At 45.6% G+C, this 19,644-nt stretch overlaps 2 protein-coding genes across 5 annotated transcripts; one reads left to right on the top strand and one right to left on the bottom strand.

Annotated features, from left to right (window-relative positions):
- Window positions 1–1,222: 1,222 nt before the first annotated feature.
- Window positions 1,223–12,254, top strand: BZW1 (basic leucine zipper and W2 domains 1). 2 transcript variants are annotated; one of them, XM_075153535.1, is made up of 12 exons: window positions 1,223–1,570; window positions 2,139–2,212; window positions 4,437–4,613; window positions 6,944–7,038; window positions 7,284–7,349; window positions 7,631–7,766; window positions 8,372–8,481; window positions 8,601–8,771; window positions 9,123–9,269; window positions 9,595–9,733; window positions 10,600–10,722; window positions 10,979–12,254. In XM_075153535.1, the coding sequence occupies exons 2-12, from the start codon at window positions 2,149–2,151 to the stop codon at window positions 11,008–11,010; spliced, it is 1,260 nt and encodes a 419-aa protein (XP_075009636.1). In that variant the 5' UTR covers window positions 1,223–1,570; window positions 2,139–2,148; the 3' UTR covers window positions 11,011–12,254. The 2 variants fall into 2 exon arrangements, with proteins under 2 accessions (XP_075009636.1, XP_075009637.1); XM_075153536.1 differs by lacking the exon at window positions 6,944–7,038 and having other exon boundaries at window positions 1,276–1,570.
- A 210-nt stretch (window positions 12,255–12,464) lies between these two features.
- On the bottom strand, window positions 12,465–19,286 carry CLK1 (CDC like kinase 1). 3 transcript variants are annotated; one of them, XM_075153509.1, is made up of 13 exons: window positions 19,120–19,286; window positions 17,748–17,905; window positions 17,354–17,549; window positions 16,152–16,242; window positions 15,654–15,720; window positions 14,769–14,885; window positions 14,467–14,633; window positions 14,296–14,390; window positions 14,081–14,210; window positions 13,852–13,934; window positions 13,225–13,304; window positions 12,878–12,968; window positions 12,465–12,783 (listed from the first exon to the last, which is right to left on the bottom strand). In XM_075153509.1, the coding sequence occupies exons 2-13, from the start codon at window positions 17,903–17,905 to the stop codon at window positions 12,571–12,573; spliced, it is 1,488 nt and encodes a 495-aa protein (XP_075009610.1). In that variant the 5' UTR covers window positions 19,120–19,286; the 3' UTR covers window positions 12,465–12,570. The 3 variants fall into 3 exon arrangements, with proteins under 3 accessions (XP_075009610.1, XP_075009611.1, XP_075009612.1); XM_075153510.1 differs by lacking the exon at window positions 19,120–19,286 and adding an exon at window positions 18,429–18,596; XM_075153511.1 differs by lacking the exon at window positions 16,152–16,242 and having other exon boundaries at window positions 19,120–19,267.
- Window positions 19,287–19,644: the final 358 nt, after the last annotated feature.

Below are 19,644 nucleotides of genomic sequence, written 5' to 3'. Positions count from 1 at the left end.
CTTTGGCAGGAAGCTTTACAGCTCTTGGTAAATAATCAGATGAATGGGAAAGAATATAATATATTGGTATTTTCCCCTTCAAAGGCTATGTTTATGCTGAACAAATAATGCTAACATTAGGAGTGAAATCTTAAAATACTGAAGTCAATAGCAAAACTCCCTTTCGTGTTGACGGGGCCCAGTTTTTACCCTGGGTACTTCTGAGGTTGTCTTCCTTAGCATCTGAACTAATATGCTGGTACCCTATTAGTTGTTCTACTTACTGCTGTTTGCCTGATCGCATAGGCTTCTCGTTTTTACACATGCAATCAATATGATATTGAATATTTAATGACCACTTCAGAAAAGACAAAAACAAATTACATATTTTTTCAAGCAGCTTGGGAAATGGACTGTGTGTTATTGCAGATTATTCAAATTTATGAAATAACAACTGTCACAAGGCTGGCAAGCATCAGCCTTTGCACGTTTTGCAGGCAAATAAACAGCACTTTGACCGGACATCAGCTTATTATCGAACTGCTTCATCTCTGATGGTGGACACGGGGAGCGTGCATTGCTCAAACAGCTGTTCCCCTCTCTGCGGGGCAGGCGGCTGCCCGAGGGATGTTGGTCTAGTGGTCTGTTTCATGGCAGTTTTGTGGAAACTCCTTCCTCTTCCAGAGCAGCCCCTGTTCGGTTATCTTGTTTGTACTTATCTGCTGCTGGGACGCTTCCCCGCAGGGGCTGAAGCTGGGCCCCAGGAGGGCACGGGGTGGGGAGCTGGTTGAGTACAGTCAGCGGTTATGTTCAGAGCCTGATAATGTCCTTCCAGGGGGGAGCGGGCCCTGCTCGCTCCGGACTTCTTTCTGCTGTGAGCACTCCGCGCCTCCCCCTTGCACACAGCGGGGCCGCCAAAACCCAACGCAAAGCAGGGCCCGGTCCTGCCCCCGGCACTTCTTGTCCGGCTCCGCTCCGTGGGCCGCTCTCCTCGGAGCGCAAACCAGGCCCGAGGGCAGCCCTCCCTGGGGCGCCTGCTCTGGGCACCACCGGAGGGCCGCCCGGGGCCGCGACCCCACGCGGGGCCCCCCCCGCAACCCCGGTGGACACGGCGGGGCCGCTCCCGGGGGCGGCGCCTCGCTCCCCTCGATGGACCGATCCACGCGGGCCGCCGGCGCGGGGGGGCGGGACTAGGCGGCCGCTTGCGTGTGACGGTAAATCACGAGGGCGTGGGGGGGCGGACGCGCTCACTCCCGGGGAGGGGGATCAGGTGGGCACCCCTGCTCGCGGGGAAGGGGAGCGCCCCGGCCAGAGGACCGTTAGGTGCCGGCGGGTGCGCAGCGCAGGGCCGGCGGCTGGGGATAGGCGGCCCCGGGGAAGCGCGGCCCCCTTCCCTGGCCCCTTTCCCGCCGTCCTCTCTGGCGGAGCGGGATGGTCGGTCCCGGGCGGGGCGTGAGCGCGGCCCGCCCCTCTTCCTCTCGCGCTGGTTCCGCTCGGAGAGCTTTCGCTGCCGCCGCCGTCGCTCCCCGCTGCTGCTCGCGCCCGTCTCCGCTCCGGGCCGCTCGGGCGTTTTCTCTCTGCCTTAAAGTCGGTGAGGAGATGGGCCTGGGCGGGGGGCGGCCGCCGCCGCGCGCTGCCAGGGGAGGCGGGGCCGGATGGGGTCGGCTGCCGCTAGGCCAGGCCGTAACGGCCGCGCCGCAGTCGGGTGGAGGCGGGGGGGGGCTCAGTCTCCATCTTCCCCCGCTCGGGCACGGGAGCGCGGCGGTAACAAAGCTGCCGCCGCTTCCGCGCTGCGCGGTGGGGCGAGGGGCGCCGCGCAGGCCCCGGTTCCGCGCAGGTCTCGCCAACGCCCTGCCGCCGCCTCCGCCTGGGGAGGCCCGGTGCGTGCTGGGTAGCCGGGGCGGGGGCCGGCGCCTCCCCGCTAGCGGCGGCGGGGAAAATGGAGGCCCGGGGAGGAGGAGCGGCGCGGGGTCAGGCGGCGCCGCCGCAGCTCAGCTCAGCGCAGGGCGGACTGGGAGCGGCCGCCGAGAGGGGGAGGCCGGGCCGGGAGCGGCGCGGGGAGCTGGCGAGGCGCGCTCCGGCAGCCGAGCTCCCGGGGGCCGGCGGTGCGGGCAGGCGCCGTCGGCAGCGTCCTGAGGCGTGTTTCTGCTTCCTTGCAGGGTGTCTTTTATGAATAATCAAAAGCCGCAGAAGCCGACGCTATCAGGCCAGCGTTTTAAAACTAGAAAAAGAGGTAAGCTAGCCGCAGTGCGCGTACTGCCGGTCCCGCTGTCGTGCTCTGCATGCCGCCTTTTGTAGAGAGCCCCCAGTGAAAAGTCACTAAACAAAGTAACGCCTTTATGCTCCTCTCATAAATCTTTTAAATGAGACCACGCTAAATACAAAGTCTTGAGGCTAACTCAGGGTGCTAGAATGTTCTCTGCCCTAATAAAAGATATTTGGCAGTAAGAATTGTAGCTGAATTTACTGTGATAACCTTGGCTTAAGAGACGGTCATTCTAGAACTATACTGAGTGTGTTTAGCCTGAAAGCAGAAGTACCTAGTGCCCCTGAGTTACAGGGGGACTCTGGCACAGGCTTGTTGCAGGTTAATACATACATCTAAGGAGCATCTAACCTATTAGGAATTTCAGTGTTAGGATAAAAGTTGCATTGTCCCCTTAATGCTATAAGAATACCTGGTTTAAATTAAAAAAAAAAAAAAAAACAAAACCAAACAACCAACCCCAAAACATCCCCCCTCCAAAACACCTCCCCCCACACACACACACCCTCCCCCACCCAGACAAACAAAACCCACAGTGTGGGATGTGCCAGTGCATATCTCTGTATGTGCACAATTACTCCCATGAGAAGAGTTGATGACTGAAGAGGTGCGATGAGTAATTTAGTGTGTTTTCTTAAAGAGGAGGTGGGCACAGCTCTTAGAGTTTCTGTTTAATGCTGTTTTATTAATATACTAGCAGTGTTCCAGCTCAAACTAACAACACTAAGCATGCTGTATTTGCTGAAATAGTAATTAAGTTGTACAGAAGTATATGTTGACTTACAGAACCTATTTTAATGTTAAAGTAAAAGTACCTTGAGAAACTGTTGAAGTGAGAGAGTTGGATTTAATTTGTCTGGCAGATGAAATGCTAGCATTCTGGAGTTTTCCTCTTTTCAAGCATTTAGCCGTAGTTTGGCTTCCAAGCAACTCTGCAGTAACAATGAGCTTCATGGATCTATCCTGGAAAATAACTGATCCAGTATTTCCAGACTTCCACCCCACTGTTAGCAATGTGTTGATACTTGCATTGAATGTAAGGACTCTAGTATGCCCCTTACAGAAGGGTTGCTAACAGATGCTAACAAAACTGGCTAAGCTGTTATAGACAGCACTCAGAGTAAGGTTTGCAGCAGAGTTCTGCTTCTTTGGAAGCTTTTCCTCTCATGGTTTGCATAGTCTAAGACAAATTGAAATGAGTAAAGCTGAAGACCCCTTCCATTTAAGGCTTTCTGTTAGTTACACGGGTGGATTTATTGCATATTAACTATGCCTACCCATAGTGAAAACAAGGCTATGATCAACTGATGTATCTCAAATGTGAAGAAGCACATGTTCTGCTTTAACAACAGCAAAGGATGCTAAATAGATCTGCAGTTATAGTCCATCATTTCATGTTTGTTTAAGGCTAAGAAGTTAGCTCAGATTTCTACACTTCCCCCAGGCACTTGAGGAAGCGCAATTGCTTCAGACTCATTTAACTCCATACTAGGAGGAGGGGATGGTCTTCATAGCCAAAAAGCGAGTACTGTGAGTTGGCTCTAACATGATAATGGTATGCAGCTTTTCAGTCAGAATATATTGTCCAAAACAGCAAGAGTCCCGGAGGGCTGAAATGGAACATGAGTAATGGAGTCAGATGTACAAAATACGTAGGGGCATGTATTAAGAATTGCCTTCCAGCATGTAGCTAAGCCTCTCTTTTTGGAGGGAAGGAGTCATCTAACATGTGAACAGGAGTGTAAGAATCACATTGGGAAGTCAGATAAGCTTTGTTAGAGCCAACTACCGATCATCACAAGCAACCGTTCTTAGTAGTGAGAGTACTGTAAGAATTCAGTTAGAGGTAACTAAGGAATGTTTTAGCTTCTGATATCCTTTCCCCCAGCCTTGACTGAATAGGGGAGTGAAAGCATTAAAACGTCTTATGGCTATATTGGCCGTTGAAATTCATTTTAGGCTACACTGTTAAATCACTATTTGTGCTAGTTAATACCAGTTGTCTTGGGAGACTGGAATGATCTCAGTTCTGTTTAACTTCAGGTTAACAAGTTTTGTTAACAAGTTAACTTAACAAGTTTTGGTTTAGTTCGGGTTGGTTGGGTTTTTTTATTAGTAAGATTAAAATGACAAACTTTAAAAACCAAACAGCTGTGTGTGGCAACTTCATTTCAACGCTTTGTCTTTACAGATGAAAAAGAGAGGTTTGACCCTACTCAATTCCAGGACTGTATTATTCAAGGTTTAACCGAAACTGGCACTGACTTGGAGGCAGTAGCAAAGTTTCTTGATGCTTCTGGTGCAAAACTTGACTATCGCCGCTATGCAGAAACGCTTTTTGATATCCTGGTGGCTGGTGGAATGCTGGGTAAGTCTCTTTGGTGGAGCTGCTGTCAGCCTTTCCTCACTTGACTCTACAAAAGCTCCGTTTTCTTTGAGTGTAAAAACTCTGCTAAAGAGCCCGTTGAGCGTGGAGAACAGGGTTTAAGTTACCTGTGGTAAACTATCTGACCATTTTAGTGACTAACTGAGCAATCAGGTTACTGTAGAAATACTCTGTATACCCTACCGCACTTTTGCATGAGTCAGTTTGCATTCTTCAAAGTGTAGACTGTACAAACTTAGCTTAAGGAAAATATATTGGATTATTTATTTTTCTTTTTTTACCAGGAGTGGATCTTGACTCTGTAGTCAAGTTCTCTTCTGCTGTTACGAGATGAATGAATGCTGGTTTCAGGTGTGTGGTCTGTGGGCACAAGGCCAACAGAGTTACCCTGAAAGATGCTGACATGATCCTGTGCTTTGTGCACCCCGCCCTGTTATTTTGGAAAGTAATATTGTTTACAGACGAATCTGGTGTACTTAGTATTGGAAATGCTATTACAAGTCGTCTGTTGTTGGCAATAGTGAGGTCCTGGGCTCTAGCAGATGTCAGGGAGTGAGCCATGAGAGGGTGGTCGAGTCAGCAGAAAACGCAGGGAACTGAGGAAGTGAAATGTGATGACGAAAGATCTTGTAAACTCATGTGCACACTGTGTGTAAAGAGCAAAGAGCAGAACAGCTGCTCACCGATGAGGTAAGAAGTAGATGAAGCTAAATGAGATTGAAAAGTAGTGGGGGAAAAAAAAAAGTGGTACTTCTAGATTTAGACTTTACATTTCCTACTTGACTAAATACTGAGTGAGAAGGGGTTCAGATGGCAGGGACCCATTTAAACTACAGGCTGTGAAGAAGACCCTTGATGTCTGCCTAGACTGGAAAAGGTCTGTCTCCGATTTTAGCATTTGCGAGGGAGGACTTAAATGAGAAATTTGGCAGTTGCAGAAGATTTTCTGTAATGTAGCAGAAGTAGAATTCAAATTACCTAAATGCATTGGGGGAGGAGGGGAAATACCTGATTCTGGGCCACAGTCAGACTGTGGATGGCAGTTCTGCAGTGGGGGTGGCTGGTTTGGGAGGATGCATCTGTTGCATGTTCAGGTGGTCTTCACACTGATACTGTAGAAATGTCAGGTGACTTGCTCAAACAAATGCTGAAAAGCAAGGCTTTCAAAATGGTTTAAGTGTGCCTGCTTATCTCAGAGCTGTGTATTGGAACGGTGTTATGTAGGCTGAAGTTATTGTGATGTTCCTTTTGGCAAGAGGCTCTTTTGCTGATGGTACAAGAGCTGGTAGCATGAGTAAGGAAACTTGTCTGCCACATGGAGCATCACTGCTTGAAATTGTTCATGTACAAATTGTTACAGTCTGTGTGTTTACATTCAGGAGTCTTAACCAGTGCATACTGTGTTAGGAAGTGTTCCTTCTAGGAATGAGGCTGAGGGGGAAGGGAAAAATGCGTTGCTGCTTTAATGGTGGTATAAGAGTCCTTTATTCAACTCCCTCTCTGTAACAAGTAGCGAAGTAGACTAGCTTTGATCTTTAGTCAGACAAGGCCAAAATAAAAATCCTCTTGCCTTACCATCTTTTAACGTTCTTACCGCTAATGCTTATCTCCATTTTTAAGTCATGTTTCTGACTAATACATAAGAAAAGGATCTCCCTTATATGCAGGATGGCATAGAAATCGGTGATGAGGTATTCTGGCACTGGAGTTGGTGACTTGAATTCACACTAGCTAGTGAAGCAGCCTGGCTGCCAGTCAAATGCCTGTATTAAACTGAAGAGGAATGATGAAGAAGCATCTTCTAATTAGCAGCTAAAAAGCTGAAGTGCCTTTCAAGACTGAAGTTTCAAGCTCATCTCTGGGACACTGAATTTTGAACATGCGTCTCTACATGTTTCATCTCCTGTTGTGACCTACTCTGTTATTTAAAAGACACTTAGTTACAAAGCATCACTATTGCAGCAGACACTAAAAAGACACTTGCTAGGATTAAGCAGCATTAGTGGCTTCCTTTAGGGGAAGAGGAGCTCATATGGTCTTTTTAACTTATACATATGTAAACAAGATGTGTTGCCAATCCAGTTAGCAGTAGGGGGTCAGAATATTTAAATGTTCATATCTAAGCTACCTATTTAAAAGTTCTACAGCAGTGGAGCAGATGGAAAAGTAGGGGTGCCTTCAGCGATCCAGTCATTCAGTTCATCATGAAAGGACAACGCATTGCATGTTACGGGTGTTGGAATTCTTACTGTGGAGACTACTCGGGACTCTCACTGGGGAGTAATGCCACTAATGCTGAAACTCTTCTTTAGCCCCAGGTGGTACCCTGGCAGATGACATGACACGCACAAACGTCTGTGTATTTGCAGCACAGGAGGACCTAGAAACCATGCAAGCATTTGCTCAGGTTAGTTGTGAAATGAGTACAATTTAACTTACTGTTTAGTGGTCGAAAAGGAAATGTTGGTGTAGTTGAAAGTTTAGGTAAAAATAATGTCTGGCTTTAAGAAGGTTACTAGAAAAGCTAGAGTAGCACTGTTCTAAGCTAAAAGTACTCTACAGAGTTCAGACCAACTTTACTGAACTTTATTTTTAAAATTTTAATTAAATGATAGTTCAGAGCAAAAAATAATACACTCTGTATCTTTTTAGGTTTTTAACAAGCTAATCAGGCGTTACAAGTACCTGGAGAAAGGCTTTGAAGATGAAGTCAAAAAGGTATGGAGTAGGTCCTTAGCAGCAGACAAATAAACCTTCAGATTCTGCTAGTTAATCACTCTATACAGAAGAGTTATATTATACAATGGATTATTAAAATAGAACACTTAAGTTGTTAATAGAAGCTAGCTTGTATGACTGGTGGAGAAGACTACCAGTGAACTAGTGCTTCTGCTAGTTGAATAGCTTGATTGAAACAAAAGTGTCTAATATGGAGGCAGGAGCAAAACTTCAATGAGAGATGGTAGTTTTATGGCAACTCTTCTTACTTCCTCTTGCAGTTGCTGCTGTTCCTGAAAGGGTTCTCAGAGTCTGAGCGGAACAAACTGGCCATGTTGACCGGTATTCTGCTAGCCAACGGGACACTTAATGCATCAATTCTCAACAGTCTTTACAATGAGAACTTGGTTAAAGAAGGTAAGCGTTGCGCAACTCCTCCTTTAGGGAAGGATGGTGGGGGACAGAACCATGATAAGTAGGTGGGAATTGTGATGACAGTACACCCTTGCAGCTCACTAGTTTCACCTGGTGATAGACTTACCACAGGATTAGCAAAGGTAGACTGCTAATGGTAAGGCAAAATGCTGCCTCGCAACCTGGAGGGTCTTGCTAAGACTTTAGAAAACGAGTCTTTTCAGAAGGCTTGTGTGTAGGACTTCCCAGCATGACACTGGGGGCTGCTGTCACTAGTGTTGCCCAGCAAGGCAGTACTGTGTTTGGAGAGGGACCTTTAGGATGCGAAGGTGTGTCGTGTCTTTAGGGTCCTTCCTAAATTGCAGCAAGGAGAGTCGAGTTTAGTACAGGGAAGCCTTCATGATGCTGAGAGGTGAGAGAAGTCCAACATGCCGGAGGCTGCAGTATTGTCAGGCTGAGGTACTGCAGGCTGTGCTAGGGCTGCCTCTGAGCACAGCTGCTGCTGCTTTGAGCTGGGGTCTGACAAACTAGGTGCCCTGTACTCTCAGGCCTTATGATTCCCCTTCGTTTTGAATTTCAGTAATAATATTACTATTCCTGTTGCACAGGTGTTTCTGCAGCTTTTGCAGTCAAGCTGTTCAAATCATGGATAAATGAGAAAGATATTAATGCAGTGGCTGTCAGTCTTCGTAAAGTAAACATGGATAACAGGCTGATGGTGAGTACCACTGAAATTACTGATTTATTACTTAAGCCAGTTTAGAAAATAGCATTTACCAGCAAAGTACTCAACACACATTTCTTTTGTGAAAGAGTTGTTGTAAACTTTGTTTTCAGGAACTCTTCCCAGCCAACAAACAAAGTGTTGAACATTTCTCCAAGTACTTCACTGAAGCAGGACTGAAAGAACTTTCTGAGTATGTTCGGAACCAGCAAAGCATAGGAGCTCGGAAAGAGCTGCAGAAAGAACTTCAGGAGCAGATGTCTCGGGGAGATCCATTCAAGGATGTAAGTATTTGTCTGTAGACAAGGTATAGGTGCTTGCGTGTTTTTTTTTTTCTTTCTTTTTTTTTCCTGTAGGAATTTAGCTCAAATTATCTGAAATACAATAGCATCTAATACTAATCTGAAGATATATGCATAATTAAATACTGAACTTAAACGCCTAGCTCTCACTAAGAATTAAAATTAGGACCAGGGTGTTTCGGTATTAGCTTCATAGTCTTTCCGTAGAGTGTCCTGAATCCTGCTGCATGGTCAAGGGGGTTGTGGTTCTGAAGGCTTCTAGGTTGCTAAGTTTTAATTTATCTTAGTGTCATATGTGGCCTGTGTGCTGACTCCTTCCATTCTAACTGGCAGATAATCTTGTACGTGAAGGAGGAGATGAAGAAAAACAACATCTCAGAACAGACCGTGGTAGCCATAATCTGGTCAAGTGTAATGAGCACGGTGGAATGGAACAAAAAGGAGGAGCTGGTAGCAGAGCAAGCCATTAAGCACTTGAAGGTATTGTACCTTAAGTATGGACTTTTGCACCCGTTGGGTAGGGCTTGGGCTTCCCTCTGTCTCCAGCTCCCTTTTAAATGAGTTAAAGCCTACAACCTCCCTAATGCAGTGACAGCATTAGACAGGGAATTCTTCCCCTTGTAACCGTGGTAGTGTAGTCCAAGTTACGGTGGCAAAACCAGCATGGCTTCTGCAGAAGCACTCCGGGGTGGGGCAGGGGTTGCAAACCTCTAAGCAGTGGCTGATGGAAACTGTGTGAAACCAGTCTAGTCAGGCCGTAAACGTAAAGTGCTCTGTGTGTGCCAATTTGTTGTTCCTGTTTCAGCAATACAGCCCTCTACTTGCTGCCTTTACTACCCAAGGTCAGTCAGAGCTGACTCTTCTGTTGAAGATTCAGGAGTATTGTTACGACAACATTCACTTCATGAAGGCCTTCCAGAAAATAGTGGTGCTCTTCTATAAAGGTAACTTCTGTGGGGTTGTGGTTTTGGGGGGGGGGGTGCCATTTTTTGTTTGTTTGGGTTTTTTAAAGCCTGTATTTGCAGAATGCTTCAGCCATGGTAAGACCTTCCAACATTGCACTTCATAAGCTGGAGAGTTTTCTACCTTCTGTTTGCAAAGATGGAGCAGTAAAATGCAAAGGTGGATGTGGCTGTCCTTGGCACATGGGGAAGTACTCCTGTAGAGCACTGCCTGTCTACTATGTTTTAAGAGTTGCGGTAGATCAAAGCTAAATTTAGATATTAAGGCTCCTTGGCCCTTTTAAGTTAGGGAAAGATACAGGATAGTGTATTCTTCTTAGTTCTCTGTCTGAACACTGACTGTGAACAGCCAGAGATTGAGACCACCGAGGTGTTCTGGGGTGCTGTAGGCTCTTGTTAAATGGCTGTTAAGAGGTGTTACTGAAAAACATGCTGTGCACCTGTGGAAATACCACAGGCACATAAGGAAACTTGTTAAAGTGAAGATTATATTGTACTTGTAAAATTTAGAAAATAAAGACTTCGGTGGTGTGCATCTGTTCTTAGCAGTTGACTGAAGCTTTCCTTAGTGTGTCATGTCAAATAGCTATGAAACACTTAAGACTGTTAGTGGGAGTGAAGCTGCAGCTCCTAGATGCAGTGCTGGGGAAGCCCCCAGTCAGCAACGCATGGTTCTCGGAATTTTAAAACAGGAGGCACTCCTAGCGCAGGTACGTCCAGCCATACCCAGGGAAGGAGTATGTATTGTGGTGCTTCGAGGGGAGGAAGCAAAGGCCGCCTGTCAGGGGTTCTCAGTAGCTGGTATTGAGTCGTTTGCGGTGTTAACGCTGCTCTTGCACATCTTGCAGCTGAAGTTCTGAGTGAGGAACCCATCCTGAAGTGGTATAAAGATGGGCATCTTGCAAAAGGAAAGAGTGTTTTTCTGGAGCAAATGAAGAAGTTTGTTGAATGGCTCAAGAACGCTGAAGAAGGTAACTAGTGGCTTAGCTCACAAGTTGAGCTTGTTCATTTTGGGAACTGTAGTGCAATAATGCTTGGTTTGGGGGCGGGGGGGTGTTAATTGCCCTCTGAGACTAGGTGTGCCCCCCAGTACTGGCTAGACAAGCTTACCAGTGAAATCCATGTGGATCCGGTAGCAGCTGTTCCATGGGATACAGGGCAGGGGCTCAACTCGGGGGCGGGGGGCTGGCCTGCTGGCAGCCTGTTGACGAGGTCTCTCTGTTCCAGAGTCGGAGTCTGAAGCTGAAGAGGGTGACTGACCTGTGAAACTCTGTCCTCAGTAAAGCAAACAGGAGCTGTAGATAAGTGTCATGTCTCATGTGTCCTTCTGGTTCTCACATCCTACCTCCCTGTATCAAGCATGATATAAGGGCTCTCATGGCAATTTATTTCAACTGTTTTCTATAGTTATTGAAATACTGGGTTTAGTTTTTAAAACCATGTTTTAAGTAGCTTACAGGAGCTATTCTAGATTTGACTCTAACCTGCATTTGTCCTTTCAGTTATATTCTACCTCCTGTATTTTCTACTGTAATAATGTAATTTAAGGCCTTCCACAATGAAATCCATTTTACCCCTTGGGTTTTCTATCTATCTTTGAGTAGACATGATATGGTGAATGAGATTTATGGCAGTTCTGTTTGCAAATTAAACTGTAAAAAGCCTCCAAAGTGAAGAGGCCATGGCTTGTGTGGTAACTCGGTGTGACACTGCAATCTGTACCACTTGCTCCAAATAACCCCATTCACAGGTGCTTGTCCATCCCCCCAAGGACTCTGTCACTCTCTCATCTCTTTGCTATACTTCCAGCATAAAGCAATCCTCTATTCAAACTGCTGGGTGAGGCAGCTGCCCCACTCCTTGGGAGCTCAGTGTCCTTCTGGAGAGAAGCCGTTCTGGAGAGCGGTGACCACGGTGGGGCATGAGGAGTGGCATCGCTGAGCCTGCTGGCTGTCACCACTGGTGGGCTGTGTGCCTGAGGCGCTGCCTGGCAGCTCAGCATCTGTTCTGGGGGAGTCTTGCCACTTCTCTCACGGAGGAGAGATCGCTCCACAGGCAGCTGCCCAGCAGCTTTCTAGAGCCCTGGCCTATGCTGCCAGCAGGGCCGGGTCGGGCGCAGCTTGCTTGTGCTGCTCTGTGAGTGCGTGACTGCTGGCAGGTAAGGCAGACAAAACTCTACCCCCTCCCCCTGCGGTTCAGAGATTATTTTATGCTGGCAGTTGACATGTTACGCCAAACAGCTTATCTGCTCCCTGAAACTTTGAATTCTTAATGGAAATTCTCAGGACAGCTCATAATTCAAGAAAGATCTGGTAAAAGAGCGAAGTCTATACTGTTGTAAGCTAATAATGAGCATTAACTGAAATACTGGTAACTAGTGTACACCTACTAAAATTAAAAAGAAAAAAATAGGTGATCACAATGCAATCTGTTCAATACTACAGTGATCTTCCTTACTTTGTAACTCTTTTTTAAAACAAATAAAGGCCATCCTTACACTTACTGTCAAGGGCTGTCTCTGTTCTCTTACCCAGGAAGAAACCATTGGTCACACTAATGGGTAAAAATCAGTCCTAGGTCTTTTGCTATGACAATAAAATACTACTTTCTTGCTGTTAGGCGGCCTATCTTATAGAGCAGAGGATGCTCTTTTCCTCATTAAAAGTACAACTGTCCTGAGATTTTTATTTACTGAGGAAAGGCAATCAGTAGGTTTTTCTTAAATAAGTTTTATGCCAGCAGCTGGATGAAACTTCAGTATCCCAAAAAGTCGTAATACAAAATAGGGCATTTACAAAATAACTGTACACAATAAATATTTAACATCTCTTATGTTTCTTTGGTGGACTGACATCTGCGTCAGCCTGCTCAGCTATAGGAGACAGCGCCCTTTTTTCCCATTTCAGTGGGAAGAAGAAAGGATGTTTCAGTGCTTCTTCAAGAGTAATGCGCTTGGCTGGGTCATACTCCAACATCTTTTGAATGAGGTCAAAGAGGTTCTCGTGGTCAGGATTGTGGCAGGTCATGAATTCCTTCATGAAAAAAAAGAACAAAACATGTTTTTGTAATCTTACAATTGCACTTAAAGCTCTTCTCCGCAAAAGCGTTCTCCCTCTGTCCTCCTACCTTCAGTGGCTTACAGCGCCTTGAGACGTATCTACCAGCAGAACTGTGTTCATCCCAATCCAGCTGGTCATGACGGAAATATTTGCGTTTCCTTAAACAAACAGACCACAGTTTTGTTATTCAAAGATTCTGTTTTGTCTCTTCACTAGAAGTTTATCAGCATGTTTGTTCACAGCTTGGGAACCGATCTGGGACTATTCCACAAGAGTGGCCAACTTTTTGAATAGAGCAAAAGGATGAACTGGAGTTTATTAAACTTTTTTTTTAAAAATTACTATTAAACCAAATCTGAAAATATTTAAACTAAACTAAACTGTAGCAGTCCAGATATGGAAAAATGTAATTACCTCGTTTTCTTTATCATGTGATTTGGCAAAGGTCCCAGTATTCTCTCCATCATGGCCAGGTGTTCTTTGCTGTCATGGGTCTGGAGGGAAATCAAGAGACATTTTTTGTTCATTGTTAGACAAAGCTATCAAGAACCATACGCTAACCGTACTTCATTTTTGACTGTACCCTGCAACCAATAATCAGTTTCAGATTAAGGGAAAAAAAGAGAGGCTGTAGTCATCTGTTTCCTGAAATAAGTTACAATCTACTGGAGTTTCTGCCCCTTGACTCTGCCTTACTTCTTTTTTTTCCTTTATTCATAAATTTCAAGTTTCAGCAATACTGTCAAGATGACAGAATTCGGGTATTTGAGTAGTACTTGCTGATGATGAGTGTGGCTTGTAAATTACAAATGTTAACAGGATGATCCTTCCTATCAAGCTGCTGCCAAAATGGTTACTGAAAGCAACTTGTAGAAATGTGCTGCTGAGAAAGTTCCTTTGTGCCTCCATCTTCTGTTCTTTTCAACTCAGCATGACAGAGAAATGCAGCTTAACTTCTTGCGCGGTCCCCTCTCTCTAGCATATTTTCACCCAGTTGGGGAGCATTATACGTGCTGCATTTTGAGGTTCATAGTTACCTACCGGAAATACTGTGAATCCAAGGTAGTACTCTATGAGAATACAGCCTATGCTCCAAACATCACATGGTTGTGACCACCCCAGTGCTGTGAAAAGATTCAGAAAGTTCATGTTTATACCAGACTGCAAACAGTTCAGCAGCTCAACCAAGATACACAACACTGCTGTAGCGCTATCCAATAGCATACAAAAAATCTTAGGCGAAAGATCAGCCTAACAGACTTCTACTGACCTAGGATAACTTCAGGAGCTCTGTAATGTCTTGTAGACACCAAAGTGCTATGATACTCATCATCATATGTTGCGCTCCCAAAGTCCACAACTTTGATGTCTGGATTTTTTAGTGTGCGTTCATCGCATTTCTGAAGTGAAACACAATGGGATGCAAGTGACCAAATAAACTCAGAGGATGGCTGAGGGGGAGGTGGGGAAGAGGACAGCACTTACCAGTTTGGGATTATACTCTTCTACATAGTCAGACGTCACAAATACAATATTTTCTGGTTTCAGATCTGTATGTGTCAACTTGTTCAAATGCAAAACTGCAAGATAAAAAAATACAGTTAGCAAATTCCGCGAAGAAAATTTAACAATAAAGCAAAAAAGAAACATACTTACAGTTCACAGATTGGCAGATCTGATATGCCATCTGTCTAATATGGTCCAGCCTAAACGGCAGAAAGCCATTCTCTTTAATGAAGTCATAGGTGCTGAGCCCCAGCAGCTCAAAAACAATGCAGACATGTCCATGGTACTCAAACCATTCGAACATCTGGACACAGCGACTGCAAAAGCAGGAAAATACATGAATTGCAACAGGAAGTTGTATAACGCTCAGATACATACATCATACGTTACAGAAAGCAACGTCACAGAAATCTTTAAACCAAAAGGAAGTACAGTCGGCTTTGTATACTTACTATGTGCTGCTGGGATCCGACGCATTTAAATGTTCCAGTACTTGTATTTCTGCATGAGCTGCTTCAGAGTACCTATCAACATTTTTCACTATTTTCACAGCAACATGTCTGCCTTCCCTGAAAAGACAGGTTTTTAACAGTGGTTAGAACAATGAGTAAATTTAACTAAGAATATTCAGTAATTATCACTATATACATTGTTTATAACGGGACCCTTATCAGAAAAGGTCTTTTTTTAAGTACATGCTGACTTGACTTAATATAATCCAGGTTCATTTATGCACAAACACAACTAAAATTTAATCTTTGAATTTTGAAAACATACTCGATATACCTTATATATCGGTATTGTTCTTACAAGTTAAAAGTCCCATTTACCTCCCCTTTGTGTTTATGTATGCTGGGAGAAACTACATATTGGAGAAACTTCCACATCTCACAGCCTAACACGACCGTCAGTCAAAAATGACAAGCCACCTTCAGTCGTTCAAGTAGTAAAAATGTCACTGAGGTCTTGCTCATTATACAGACGTGGGGTGGTACAGGCCCCAGGCCTGCCCAATGTGGGGGGGTGCAGCTTCACCCCACACTCTCTAGGCCCCCTCCCCCCATCAGCCCTTGACCTCTACCAGGCTGGGGTGTGCTTGCAGAAGACGCACCCATTGCCTCGTCCACCCGCACATCCCTCACGTCTAGGTGCTGGTTTTAGCATGATGTACGAACATAAATTTAAGTTTGGGAACTGCAGCAGCCGTACAGAAATACACAGAGCAGCATACGAGGAAGTAAAGACAAAACCTGATACAATCAGAAAGCACTTCACGAACCACACCGTGACAGTATCAGTGAGAAAAATTACATGTATTTTTAATTAAAAAGACTTACGCTTTGTGATCGATGCATTCCACTACCTTTCCAAAAGCACCTTCACCCAAAGTAGCAACGATCTCATCTATAAAGAAAAGACCTCTCAGTCACAAAAGCTGTGAAGTTACTGAGCTATTAAAAAAACCAAGCAAACAAAAATAAAACAAATAAACAAGAAGACTAAGTACTATCACTGAAAATTATTCTAGACTGTGCTTCTTTAAATTGTAAATATCTAGTTTGAGAGATGTTACTGGACAACTCTCATGAAGGCACATTTACAGGGATCTCATTCTAGTAGGTTCATCATTAACTTCATTTACTGGTTTTGGGGGGAAAAAAAGGGAAAAAGAAAAAAGAAATGTATTTAAGTTCTACAGAAAAAGAATAACAATCCCCACCCCCAAACAAAAAAGTCAAGACAGAAAGAAAAGACTTCCAAAGCCCCCTCACATCTTATGCTAAAAGAACTTATTCTATCTGAAAAGTTAATAAATTTTGAAAAATATTCTATACATCTTGCACTTAGTACGTCTCCACTCTGACAGATCAGGTGACCCTCCTCATCATCCTCTACACTCCTGGATCTTTTCCTTCGATGACTCTTCTGGAACGGCACCAAGATCGTCCAGCCAATCAATAAACCCGAGTGAATTCAGGTCAGAATACGAAATTCATTCAGCAGGGAGATATTCAGGCATTCAGATACACGCCAGGCCACAAACGGTTGGCAGGAGGAATTTCAAATTCAGTCCCCGGAAATTCACAGGGCACATAGTTTATGTTACAGGAGAAAAACATGGCAAGGAACAGATTTTCAGATGAGATACTCAAAGTGGCAAGGCAACAAAAAATTACAACACAATTGTTTTTCTTTTAAAAGATTGGTTCACTGAATTTTACTTTACGATTTCAGTGCCCATATTTTTTTTCTTAAGCAAAAGGATTTAATAATTATCATATATATATATATATATATTAAAAAAATAGCCTTGTGGCCAAATTAAAATACCCATCTTAAGTAATCGAGATTAAATCACCGGTCTGAATATTTGATAAGAATTTATTTTTTTTTAAATCGTAAATAACATATACATTTACTTTAGGCTGCCTCAGCTGAAGATCTTAAATTACAAATCCTATCTTCAGCTTTTTTAAGAGTTAAATATATAACAAAGATCAGAAAAACTGCCCTGCTAGTGGGCAGACATCATACATATCTGATTCTACAGATTTTTCAGCGATACTTAAAACATCTTACTAAATAAATTTTTAAAAATATAAAAATCTGACATTATCTCCTTGCTATTTCAGTGATACTTAGTCAAAAGCAAGTTTAAAAGCTTGTGCTTGCATTTTTGAGTAGGGCTGAAATAAATGCTTGTCATAATAAAAATTCTGAAGGCATGAAAGTGATGCCTGTGTTTCAAGTACTCCAATTGATGGTTATTATTCAATATCTACTCAAATATATCCAATGAATGAATAGCAACACTATGTTCTGTGGTATCACAAGCATACCTACAAGCTATACATTTTCACTGAAGGAAATAAAATCCTAGCAAAAATAATAATCTACTAATATTAGCTAAAGGAATGAACTATTAATATTTTTGACAGAATTCCCCAAACCCCCACAGTCAATTGCTACTGCCTGCCCAGCTGAGAATCTATCTTCTTAAAATAAAAAAATCCTAAATTAAAATTGGTCACACCACCTGTGAATGATGATGATGACAGGTAGTGTGATGTGTCTTGTATTTCCTTTTGTAACTACTCGTCCCACTATGACCCGATGATTTGCTACTGTGATGCCCAGTGTCACATCCTTGATTGTACTCGTTCCTGTATTCTTCAACATAGCGCCGTTCATGATGGTCTCTTTCATTTACAGATTTGGTTTCTGAACAGGTACTACAAACAAAGGATCAAATAAACTTAATTAAAATAATTCTAGTATCCCTACCAAGACAGCTTTTTGTTTTAAGCTGTAAGACATCTCTCTTGAAATACCTCCAACTCAAAAATGAATATATTATGAGATGACCTAATGAGAATAATAAAATCTTAAAATATACGCTTGCTGATATCAGAAATCAAAAAGTTACTTACCTGTCAGGAAATTTAGAAAGATCACGTTTGCAGTGCACATTCTCCTGTGCACCACTTAATGATCTCCTCTTTCTCTTATTAGCACTGTCACATCTTCTATGATCCGGACTTTCTTTTTTATCCCAGTCAGGATAATTAGCTCCCCTGGAATGCCGCATCTGTAACAAAGATATTTTGCTCTGTGAACTACATCCCATAGACAAACAATTCATTGTCAAAGCCATTAATTATCAAATTAACACTATAATGAAGATTGGATTTTTCCTCAACTACCCCATTTTCATTTTTTCTCTGCTCTTTCTTCCACGTTATTTTTTAATTCAAGAGCTTTTTCAAATGAACCATTTTTGATAGGGGAACATAAACCCATAACCTACTTCTTGCAGAAGAATTTTAAAAGTACCGTGGCTCAGACACTAAACACATACTGTGCATGTTATTTCTGCAAAGTTGCTCAGGCACCCAATGGTTGCATATGCTAGGAAAAACAAAGGCTTCCGTGTACTTAAAAAGGGCATATGAATATTGCCCAGCGTGCTTTTAAAGACTCCAAGTAACCTGTCAAAAACTTTTACCATGCTTCTTTCTATAGATTCGCGGATCCTAATGCTAAGTCAAAATGACGACAAAACTTAGGTTATCTCCTAGTTATTTAGCTCGAAAAGATAAACAATAACTCACTACACGTCTTTTATTTCAATTTCCGATTGTAAATCGATTCTAGCTCACAAGCTGCTTCTCAGGCCGGCACGTCCGGGCTGCGCAGCAACGGCGATGCTACACAGGGGGACGCGGGCGTTCACGGTGCCGGGACACTGCGGCTGGGCGGCGCGCGGCCATTTCCCTTCCCAAGGGAGCGGGGGAGGCACCCCGCGCCCCCCCGCACACCGCCGCGCTAACACCAAGGCGCCGGGCCGGGCCTGGGCCCGGGCCCACCCCCGGCGGCCCAGGGCCCGCGTCCCACCAAACCCCTGCTCCGGCAAGAGGCGCCGTTCTCGACCCCGAGTAGGGGCACGGGAAAGGGCTCCAGCCTCCCCCGCTAACGAGACCGAAGCCATTTTCTTTCCGCACGAAACAAGGCGCGGGCAGAGAACATGGCGGCCGCACGGAGGCGGGGGCACGGGGGCGCCCCGGCCGCCCTCCCCGCCGGGGACGAGCAGAACCACCGGCCGCCCTCCCCCCCCCCCCCCCCCCGGCAGGAAACAACCTCCTTCCCCCGCACCACAGCGGCGCCCTTCCCTCCGCCCCGCCTTCCCCTCGGCGGCGGCCCGGCCGGCCCGGCCCAGCGCCTAAGGCTGTCCTTCAGCTCTCCCCCGCCGCCCGGCGGCACGGGGCCGCAACGAGCACGCAGCGCCCCTCCCATCGCCCCCACCTCCGCGGCTCGGGAGTGCCGCCGCTCTCTCCGGGAGCCGCCGCTCTACTCTCGCCACGGCTGGGCTCAACGCTGCAACCGCCGACCCTCGACCGGCCGCCCGCTACAAAATGGCGTTGCCAGGAACTTTCTGGAGTGCGGCGGCGCGTCACGGCGGCACACCCGCGGCGTCAGAAAGCGGGGGGGCGGGGCCGGGCCGCCGCGCGACACCCAGCTCCCCCGCTCCCCCGCCCGCGCCCCGCAGCCTGCGGGAGCTCCCGCGGCTGCCGGCCTGCGGGGCTGTCCCCGCGTCTCTTCTGCGCAGGAACAGGCCACCGGTGCAGCGTGCCCCGCGGCCAGGTGGCCCTGCAAGTCGGTCTGCCTTTCCGAGAGCGTTTAAGGATACTGGCCGCTTTCCTGCGGCCGCCCTGGGTACCGCCCTCAGCCCTCGGCGGGGCTGGGCACTGAGCGGGCATCGCCGTCCCGCAGCGCCCCGGCTGCTGGTACCGCTCCCGAGAGCGGTGCCGTCTCCTCACCTCACTGCAT

Source organism: Calonectris borealis, chromosome 6, assembly GCF_964195595.1.
Source record: "Calonectris borealis chromosome 6, bCalBor7.hap1.2, whole genome shotgun sequence".
Classification (NCBI taxonomy): Eukaryota; Metazoa; Chordata; class Aves; order Procellariiformes; family Procellariidae; genus Calonectris; species Calonectris borealis.
Note: the sequence above shows the minus strand (reverse complement) of the source record. Positions and strands in the feature narration are given on the sequence as shown.